Source organism: Solanum dulcamara, chromosome 4 (genome assembly GCF_947179165.1).
Source record: "Solanum dulcamara chromosome 4, daSolDulc1.2, whole genome shotgun sequence".
Taxonomy (NCBI): domain Eukaryota; kingdom Viridiplantae; phylum Streptophyta; class Magnoliopsida; order Solanales; family Solanaceae; genus Solanum; species Solanum dulcamara.
In genome coordinates this window covers 62,380,129-62,391,480 of record NC_077240.1, presented here as the reverse complement: position 1 = coordinate 62,391,480, position 11,352 = coordinate 62,380,129, and the positions used below count along the sequence as shown (strand labels likewise).

Here is an 11,352-nt window from a genome sequence, read left to right as displayed (position 1 = left end):
GGCATACTTGACTTATGTTAGAGATGTGAGTAGAGAGGGATCTATAGTTGATTCACTACCTATAGTCCAAGAGTTTTCAGATATGTTTCCTACTGATCTGTCTGGCCTCCCTCCTAACTGCGATACTAACTTTGCTATTGATGTAGAATCGGGTACTCATCCTATTTCCATCCCACCATATTGTATGGCCTCTGCAGAGCTTAAGGAGCTTAGTATTCTTCTTTAGGATTTCTTGGATAAGGGATTCATTTGGCCTAGTGTATTGCCTTGGGGTTCCCAGTCTTGTTGATTAAGAAGAAAGATGATACTATGCGAATTTGCATTGATTACAGGCAGTTGAACAAGGTGATAGTGAAGTATTGTTACCCCATGCCTAGGATTGATGATATATTCAACCGCTACCACCAATTGATGATTAAGTTAGTGAATGTCCCTAAGACTGCATTAGGACTCATTACGGCCATTATGAGTTCTTAGTAATGTCGTTTGGGTTGACCGACACCCCTACCGCATTTATGAACTTAAAGACCCGGGTGTTTAGGCCATACTTGGAATCATTTGTCATAGACTTCATTGATGATATTCTAGTATACTCGTAGAGCTGAGAGGAGCCTGAGCAGCATTTGAGAGTGGTGCTTTAGACTTTGAGAGATAAATGACTTTATGCCAAGTTCTCAAAGTTTAAGTTTTGAGTTGAGTCCGTAGCATTCTTAGGGCATGTGGTGTCCAAGAATGTCATTATGGTGGATCCAACAAAGATTGAGGCTATTGGTGATTGGGCAAGATCCACCTCTGTGACTAAGATTCATAGCTTCGTCGGATTGGCAGGGGTACTACAGGTACTTTGTTGAGGGGTTTTCTACTATAGCAGCACCTATGACTCAGTTGACTCACCAGGATGTCCCGTTTGTATGGTCTGAGGAGTGTGAGAGGAGCTTTCTGAGGCTCAAGGAGTTTCTTACCACTGTTTCTATATTGACTCTTCCAGTATAGGGGAAAGGATTCACCATTTATTGTGATGAATCTGTCATTGGTTTGGGTTGTGCACCGATATAGTAGGGACAGGTTATTGCTTATGCATCAAAACAGCTTAAGTTGCACGAACGCAACTACCCCACTCATGACTTGGAGTTGACATCGATAGTTTTTGCACTTAAGATTTGGAGGCACTATCTATATAGAGTTCGATGCGAGATTTGCACTAATCACAGGAGCCTTCAGTATATTATGAGCTAGAGGGACCTTAATTCGAGGCAGGGCCACTAGATTAAGCTCCTGGAGGACTATGATCTCTCTATTCTCTACCATCCATTCAAGGAGAATATAGTAGCGGATGCCTTGAGTTGGAAGGCAGTGAATATGGCTAGTCTTGCCTTCCTTTCTTCTGTGGAGCGACTATTATCTTTGGACATTCAGTAGTTAGCTATCTCTTATTCTTGGTGTATACTAGATTATGTGGGAGCTCAGTCATCTTTATTGGACTAGATTCGCAGCCGTCAGCTTGAGGATGAGGATTTAATTGCACTTCGAGATTGGGTTTTGAGAGGTGACGCCTTTCTGGCTACCTTAGATTCAAATGGGGTTTGGAGGTTTGGTGGTCAACTTTATGTTCCGATATTTGGGTGCTTGATTAAGATGATCCTTAGCGAGGCTCGTGACTCAAAGATATTCTATCAACTCATGCACCGCTAAGATGTATCGTGACTTGAGGCAACATTACTGGTGGAGCGGCATGAGGAGAGATATTGTGGATTATGTGTCGCATTGTTTGAGTTGTCAGCATGTTAAGGCCAAGTATTTAAGGCTTGTTGGGGAGCTTCAAAGATTACCCATTCTTGAGTGGAAATGGAAGTTGATCACCATGAATTTAATTGTGCAGTTGCCTCGCACTTCCCATGGTCTTGATAGTACTTGGGCCATTGTGGATTGATTGACTAAGTCAGCATACTTCCTTCCCATTCATACACCATACAGTACTGAGAGGTTGGCCCATCTTAACATTTGGGAGGTGGTTTGCCTTCATGGTGTGCCTATTTCTATCATCTCAAATCGGGGCTCACAGTTCACATCTAGCTTTTGGAGGCCCTTTCAGGAGAAGTTGGGTACCCTTGTCGACCTTAGCACAACTTTCCACCCATAGACTGATGGTCTGTCGGAGCGTACTATATAGGTCTTTGAAGACATGTTGCGGGCTTGTGTTATAGATTTTGGGTGTCAGTGGGATCAATTTTGCCTTTGGCGGAGTTTGTGTAGAACAAAAACTACCACTCTAGTATTTATATGGCCCTATTTGAGGCATTATATAGTAGGTATTATCGCTCTCCAATTGGTTGGTTAGAGTCTATGGAGCCCATGCCGCACAGTACAAACCTGATGCAAGAGGCCTTAGATTATATGATGGTGATTTAGGATAGGCTTAAAACAGCTTAGAGTAGACACCGGATTTATACGGATCATAGGCGATAGCCATTGAGATTTTCTGTTGGTGACAGAGTATTCCTCCATGTATCACCCATGAAGGGCGTGATGCAATTTGAGAGGCGGGGCAAGCTTAGCCTAAGGTATATTGGTGCTTTTGAGATATTAAGGACGGTTGGTGAGGTTGCATATGAGTTTGCTTTCCCCCTGGCCATTTCACTATTCATTTTATTTTTCATGTTTCAATGTTGCACTGGTATGTTCCAGATGAGTCCCATGTGCTTCAGTATGACGCAATTGACTTAGATGATCGTTTGAGCTATATTAAGGAGCCAGTTGCTATTTTGTCTAGAGATGTCAATCAGTTGTGTTCTAGAGCCATTCATGTGGTTAAGGTTGATTGGAGGCATCGTCTAGTCGAGGAGGCTACCTGGAGACCGAGCATGAGATGTGGTCACAGTTCCCCGACTTATTTGAGCCTTTAGGTACTTCTTGACTCTTACTTTTATGGACAAAAGTTCTTTTTGCAGTGAATGTTGTAATGACCCTCTAGGCCATATTTCCATTTAAGCATTCATTACATCATTTAGAGTGTTCTTGTAGTGACCCCAAGTCATTTATGACTTGCTAGCACCGACTATTAGGTCTCTTGGTCGTTTGTTTGGATTTTAAGCCCGTTTTTTATTTTAGAGCTTTTATAACTTCAAAAGTTGATTTCGATCATAACTTCAAGAAAATGACCTCAGAATAGAATTCTAATGCTTCTATCAGCTTTGGAATTGCCAAATTATTCTAGTAGCATGGTCGGCATGAGTATCGAGATAATCGGTACGAGTTTAGGACATTTGGCGCTTTTGCGTTAGAAATTTGGCCTATAGTTGACTTTGATCAACATTCTTGGAAAACACACTCGAATGAAAATTCTAACAACGCGATTAATTCTGGAATATCAAGTGTGGTCTAGAACGATCCTTCATTCGCTTCCTGAGGCTTCTGGTCTAATTCCAAGGCCCGTTATTAAAATAGGTTCAAAATATCCCTTGGGTGTGGAACCTACTTTCACTCATAACGACCTCGTATGGAAATTTTGATTGCACCATTGAGTCTGGAACATCGAATTTGGTGGGTTAGCATATCTCATTTGTGCGCATGAGGTTCTGAACAAATCCCGAGCACCCTGTCTGAGGTTTTGGCATGCTAAGCTTTTTTTAGACCTTGCCGTGACTGGTGCCGTCGCTTAAGCGACCCCTAGTCGCTAAAGCGAGTGCCTCTTAAGCGGCTAGGAGCTTGATAAAGTGGCCAAGACTTTCGGGTGGGTGTCTCTTAGGCGAAAGCCCTATCACTAAAGCTACCAGGCATTGCTAAAACGTTGCTCACCTTTAAGGTGTGTGTCGCTTAAGCGATCCCCGGGTGGTTGCTAAAGCGACACCTGAGGGTCGTTCTTAAGACCCAAAAATCTGATTTTGTATCAAATTTAAAAGTTGGTTTTCTCCTTCAATTCTTGGGCAATTCAAAAGGCTAACTTGCATAGATTTTCGAGGGGAACCCAGTGGTGTTCATAATTCGGAGTTGAGGCTTCCTTTGAGGTAACTTTTCCCCTTTTCTTGTGTTTCTAGTGTTCTTGAGCTTATAGTTGATCATGAATGCATGATTAGGTTTGGGCCTATTTGGTGTGTGAATTGTGTTCCCCTGTGGAACATGAGCTAGTGGTGGTAGTTAGAGCCTATTCTCAGAGTCAATTCCGTGAGTTACGGAGCGGATCCCACAATTTTTGATTTTTGAATCCAAAATTGGTCGATCTCTGAATTTGATAATTTTAATATCATAACGATTATATTAATGTTGTGATTCTATTATTGATGGCATGGCAGCATTCAAAGTCCGCTCGGAAGGAAAAAACTCTATTTTCATAAGTTGGAGTGCTCGTGATCGGCTAACAGGTAAGTTACAATTTCCCCTCATAAGACTGAGCGTGTTTAGGGAATTGTACATTGATTTATATGAGTTTGGTGGGGTTGGGTGTCGAACATGCTAAATTCCTAAAATCCATGTCCTAGGCTTTATTTGGATAATTGTTGGTCTGTGTAAGCATGACTCCTGTGGTTGTTGGTTGTTCTTATTCTATAATAAATGATGTGCCTATGGTAATACGTTTGGAAGAATGCTTGGCCTTAGTCTAGGCTTAGACTAGTGTTCCTTTAGACTTGCGCTATTTTGGTGCCATTGGGCCTTAGACTTTCTCCGACGTCGTTTCATATGGTTAGCTCCCTGTAGACTGATATAGCAGACTTGAGTCTGATAGTCTAAGCCTTAGCTAGGCAGTAACTCAGCTTGTGACCTTACCTCCATAATGCCTTATTCTCCTATCGGTCCTACATCACTCGGTTCTTGATTTTGGAAGTTTTCTCGGTGATTCTAGTTATATTTGGTTCGGGATGGAGCAGTGCATTGATGACACCCGATTTGGGGATACTCCTCATGACGCACGGTTGATCGCTGATTCTAACTCGATCTGATTCCTTAGCTAGAGATACCCGGTCAAAGTTTGTGGTCTAGCTTACTTGTGTTCGGCTTCTTATCTATAGATACTCAGTCAAAGTCCGTTGTCCAGCTTACTTGTGTTCAGGCTTTCTAGCTATAGTTACCTAGTTAAAGTCCGCGGTCTAGCTTACCCGTGCTCGACCTTTGGCTATATTTACCTGGTTAATGTCCATGGTCTAGCCTACTCATGTCAACCCATTAGCCACAATTACCCGGTTGCAGTTCGTGGTCCAGCTTGCACATAGTTAAATTTCTAATTCCCTGATGCATTTTCGATTTAAGTCTTCATCTACTCTCAACTATGGGTTGAGGTTTTAGAGTTTGAAAATGGTTCGGTTCAAGTCCGGGAAATGGTGATATTATTTAAATCCTTTTGGTTCTTTTCATTTTCCTTCTATTCTTGCACATGTCGGGCTTATGGGAGTCCGTGCAGATGGTTACTCTTTATTTGTGCATGAGTGTACCCATCGGGTTTATGTGAGCCCAATGAAGTTAGTTAGATTCTTTCTCTTTGTTTTCTATTATTCTCGTGTACATACCCACATTTACTTCTTGCTCTGTCTTTGGTTGTGATCTTTTACTTGCATTTCAGTTTGCTTTTGCTTATCTTGCTCAGTCAGCTATGGTGCCTACTGGGTACCTGTTGTTTTGGTACTCATACTACACTCTACGTTTGTTTTTGTGATGTAGGTTCAAGTACGAGCTACAGGCGTTCATTCAATCCAGTTGCAGTCGTGATCGGAGACGAGAGTGAGCACACTACATTTTGGATTTACCCATCTCCTTATGTACATATATTTTGCATGTCTTTTTCTTTTTGAGACAGCTCTATTTTTGTGGTCCACTTTTGGGACTTGTATTCTTTTATTAGCAGCTCTGTACATGTGACTTCCAAGTTCTGGGATGGATTCTTTTGTTTGTATATATATTTAGTCGCTTCCGCCTGTTCATTTATGCTCATATTATTTCTTTACTATTTTAGATTATATTGCTAGTCTTCTACCTTGACATCCCATTACTCATAGTTCTGGGATATGTGTTGGCTTGCCTACTGGTGGGTCGTAGTAAGTTCCATCATCATTTGAGAAATCGGGTCATGACACTATGAGCATGAGGCAAACCCGTAATGAAATATATATTCAAGTCTTCCCACTTCCAAGTAGGAATCTCAATGTCTTGAGCTAAACCTCCTGGTATTTTATGTTAAACCTTCAGTTATTGACAATTAGAACACTTGTCCACAAATTCCCCGATATCCTACTTCATGCCATTCCACCAATTCACCTCTCTCAATTCAGAATATATCTTAGTGGATCCCGAATGAATAGAATATCTTGACATCTCAGACATTATCATTTCCCTCATGCCATTGATATTGAGTACACACAATTGACCTTTGTAATGAAGCACACTGTCACAATCTAAGCTAGGCCCTAGATGTGACACGATGCTTAGGATCTTGAGAGACCCCAAACAAGCCTCTTAGCATCGTATACATAAGGTAAATAAGTAATATTGAAGGAAAATCATAAATGTGAAAGATAAGTCTCAAAAGATTGAAGTCTTAATAAATGGGAATCAAGCATACTCGCCGAATAAATGGGAACTACATACTCATAAGAATTTGGTATACCTCTGAGTCTAGACGGGGGCATAGGACAAGCCCTAACTCACCTAAAAACATAAGAAGACAACAGTCATAATGGAAGACATAATTAAACCATCATGGTTACGCCCTCAAAACATGAGGACTCACCAAGTAGTGTGATAACAGAGCAATCCAATCTAGCCACGTGTGAGAGGATGAGAGTCCGACAGTCTATTATGAGACAATGTAGGCAAAAATATGCGTTAGTATATAAAATCCACTGAGTATGTGAGAACATGCATAAGGTAAACACGATATCAGAATGAGAATAAAACATGAGATACAAGACCAAGAGTCCCTTAAAAGATGAAAGTAAATCATATGATATGAATAATTTCAATGCATTATTTCAAAGATATAAGAGAGTTTGTAAGAAATAAAGTTCATTTTGTGGGATATTAACCTTAAACGACATTTAAGACCACGTGAGCTATAATATGGAATCTGGTGTAACTCTCACACCGAGATGAGATATTCTACTTGCCAATGTATACTCCGTATCATAATCATCATCATGTGATATATGTGGATCCACTAGTTAGGCCAATTAAGGTAAACCTATGGGGGAACGTAATTTTAGACTAGGGGTTGCTATTAGAGACTCTCTTACCAAGTCTCCACCACAAAGTCCTCTAAGTGCTAAGTTAATCCCAATGGAATAAGTAAATATTTATAATTCCAATCTTTAGGAAAGGCAATGATAGATACCAATCCAAATCATAAAATATATCATAAGACTAGCTCCTTGAAAATCATGATCATAATATAATTTATATAGTCACTTACCTTTTTAAGTATCTAAATCACGATTCCTTCATATTGTGAGAAAACCTTTCGCAATTCATTCATTCATAATTGAAAACATAATTCATATCTTTTCATAAATCATTTATAAAACCTTCATAAGTTTATGATCATAAATTCATAGTTCATAATTGAAAATCATAGGATAATGCATTAGTCCCTGTGAAATCAATTTAAAATAATGTATTATAGTAAATTCATGCATGATATAGCAGAATAACATGAATTGAAATTAATTGAAAAATACCCATGAATAAATGACATGAAACTCTCATTGAATTGGGTAAAATAAAAATGGATAATTGAGTTCTTTTGGGACCCAATAGATGAAAGGAATTCATTGGTGAATTCCCACATACCTTAGCTATCAAAGACCAAAAGCAATGTAGATTGAAGATTGAAATCTTGAAGATCCTTGAAAACCATAGCTTCTTCTTCCTTGAACTTGAGAGAGAATTTGAGAAGGTGAATTGGAGGATTTTGAGTATTGTGAGGGAATGAGAGGTATTAGGGTGGTCTTAAGGGTAAAAATGGTTATGGGGATAGTTATAGTTCCAAAATGACGTAGTTTTGGCATTAAATGAATGGAAAAGTGTCACAACCTAGGTTAGTCCCTAGACATAATACGACGATTAGAATCCCGAAGGACCCCAACCAAGCCTCTTAGCATACACTGCATACATAAAGTAAATAATATATACTTAAGAAAAACCATAAAATGCCGAGAATCTCGATATAAAAGAATTAACACAGTAGTAAAAAGAGCTAAACATACTCATGTAGACTAAATATGCCTTTACTACTTAAGTCAGGGCATAGGAAAAGTTCCTAGCTCACCAAAAATGAAGGAAGAAATAGTCTGAAACATAAGAAAATCATAAATATTGCATCCTTGAAACACAAGGAATCACCAATAAGGGAATAGTAACACAAAATCTAGCCACGAGCGAGATGCATAGGATGATCGTCGGACCCTACATTATGATATAATATAGGAGAAAGTATGCATTAGTACATGGAATTTACTAGGTATGTGAGATACATACATGAACAAGAATAATCAGACAGAATCAATATAAACATGTGATGCATGATCAAGTAGCTTGAAAACATGAGATAAAACTTGAAACCACTTAAAAGCATATAATAAGGTCAATGCACCATAAAAATAATTTAAAGAACTTATAAGAAGAGCATATACATATGTGGGATATTAACCTTATCCGATATTTAAGACCATGTGAGCTATACCATGGAATCTGATGTAACTCCCACACTGAGAAGAGAGAGACTACTTGCCAAGGTAGACTCTATATAAACATGAACATGAGCTATATATGGATCCACTAACTAGGCCATTAAGGCACCTAGGTTGGAATGTAGCTTTGGAACTAGGGGTTGCTACTGGGATTCTCTTGTGAATCCCCACCACAAAGTTCTCCCGGTTCTACATCAATCCCAACAGAATACATGAGAAACATAACCATTAGGAAAGGAAAGAAAATACCAATCCACTTTTATAAAATACTTTATAAGAATAGCTCCTTGAAAACCATAATCATAACTTAAACATATGAACACTTACCTTTCTAAGCATCCAAATCATAACTTCTTTCATATTGTAAGAGAGACTTTTACAACTCATGGTTATTTTCTTGAAACATACTTCAAAACATAATTCATAACTTTATGTAAATCATTCATAAAACATTTTTAAATTCTTGATCATAAATTCATAGTTCATAGTTGGAAATCATGACATTATGCACGGGTCCAAGTAAAACATATTAAAAACATGTTTGAGATTAATAATGCATGAATAAGCTATTGGAATTAAGTAAAAACATAAATAAATTGACCCAATGAAAATTGATTAAAAACTAGGGTTTAAGAGAAATTCATAAAAGAGATAATTGGGAAACCTTTGGGATTCCATGGATGGAAGACGATCCATGGATAAATCTTCACATACCTTGATTAAAATCAAGCTTGAAATATTGAGTAGGAGACTTGAACCTTGAAGCTCTAGCTCTGACTTGAAGATAGATCTTTGGAAGAGAATTCTAGAGAGAAGATTTATATAGGGTGATTAGAGAGGGAATTAGGGGAATTTGAAGGGCTTAGATAGTTATAGGTTTTAGAAATTGGTCCAAAACGACATCATTTAGGTATTAATTGAATAAGAAAGGACTAACTTAACCCTGATAAAAAATTGAAGGAGATCAATCGGCGAGATTGATCGAGTTCACCATCTTGATTGGCAATTCGCCGATCTCCTACTCATCTCGCCAAGTTATTCGAGTTCACTGATGATTTTCTCTAAAACTTTTGATGAGTTACATTCACCTTGCCTATAACATCAACGAGTCTCCATTTCAAGTGGATTAGTTGCAAAAGATAGGCTACATACTAAGGAGTCTAACCTTAAATTTTGGGGGATTTGGTGCAGTTTTTGAGTTGTTTTTGGATGAATCAAATGCTTGAATTCAAGGGAAAAGACGATGTTTATTTTTTGTATAATAATGTATTCATATATGAATGTATAAATATATCTTATAATTTTTTATAATATTGTATTATATATAATGATGTATATATCAAACTTTTAAATATTTTTGTAAAAGATAAAATATGAATATTTTGTATATTGTTGTATATCGGATGTATAATATTGTATAACATATGGTGATTTGGGGCTAACAATTTGTAATGTAAATTTTGAACTATATTTTTACAATGTGAATTAGACAATTATATATTTCTGAAATTTTCCTTCAATAAGAATGCCTCTATGTAAGTCCTGTCTCAGTCAATTTTCCCATGGTCATAGGTATTTTCCTTGTCAGTGCTGGATTTCAGATTTTTCCTTTTTCTTTTTTCCTTTCCCTATCCTATTAGTAGAAGGAATCATATTCCATAATCCAACTAAAATATGGATTTAATTATGTCTACCAATTCTAAGTCAAATTGGACATCCTACAAGTGTCTAAATGTACCTTTAGTAGGACACATATTTCTCACAGTTTTTTTTCTTTTCTTATTCTTGAAAAAATATTAATCTAGTTTTCAAGAATCTTGAAACTTAGCTAGATATGAAGGTGATCGCAGCCTATTTGTTGGCCCAATTGGGTGGCAACTCTAGCCCATCAGCTAATGATTTGAAGAAGATTTTGAATTCTGTTGGAGCTGAAATTGATGATGTGAAAATTGAACTATTATTGTCACAAGTGGAAGGCAAAGACATTAATGAGTTAATTGCTGCTGGCAAACAAAAATTGGCTTCTACTACTACTTCTATGTCCTTTGGATGTATTGGTGGTACAAATAATGCTAGTGTTGATGGACAAGTTGTTGTTAAAGAGAAAAAAGAGGAAAAGAAAGTTGACAAGGAGGAAGAATTTGATGAAGAAGATTTCAATTTTAGTCTCTTTGATTAGAAGTTTAATTTATTGTTACTTTTATGCAGCAGCAGCAGTAGTCGTCGTATTGTTTTAATTAGTTCTTAGGTTCAAAATTGTTGTTTTTATTTTTAAAAATAAATTATTATGTTGTGAAGTATACACGTCGAATGAGATCCATCCCTTTTCACTGTGCACTTTTCGAAAAAAGAAGACGACTATAGGATCGAATTCGGAGGCCGCTTGGCAGTTTATTTTTTGTCAAGACAACCACTATAAGCGACTTTCAGACCCAAAAGAAGTTGTCACCATTTTCATGAGAGAGGGACAAGCAAGTGACAGATTGGGAAAAAAATTCGAGGGTATCGCTTCATATTTTTCTCTATCCAAGGCTCGAAGCCAAATCAATAGCTAAAAGATAAACAATCTTATCGAATACACCACATCCTTATCTTTTGGTAGATATGTGGAATTTGTCCATTGTTACATACTGCTAATATAATAGTAATAATTTGCATAAAATTAATTCTGAAAACTTTGGTG

At 37.7% G+C, this 11,352-nt stretch overlaps 1 protein-coding gene across 1 annotated transcript; it reads left to right on the top strand.

The window, feature by feature from the left end:
• The first annotated feature begins 10,503 nt into the window (after positions 1–10,503).
• On the top strand, positions 10,504–10,848 carry LOC129885039 (60S acidic ribosomal protein P2-like). The gene has a single exon (XM_055959268.1). The coding sequence runs from the start codon at positions 10,504–10,506 to the stop codon at positions 10,846–10,848; it is 345 nt and encodes a 114-aa protein (XP_055815243.1).
• Positions 10,849–11,352: the final 504 nt, after the last annotated feature.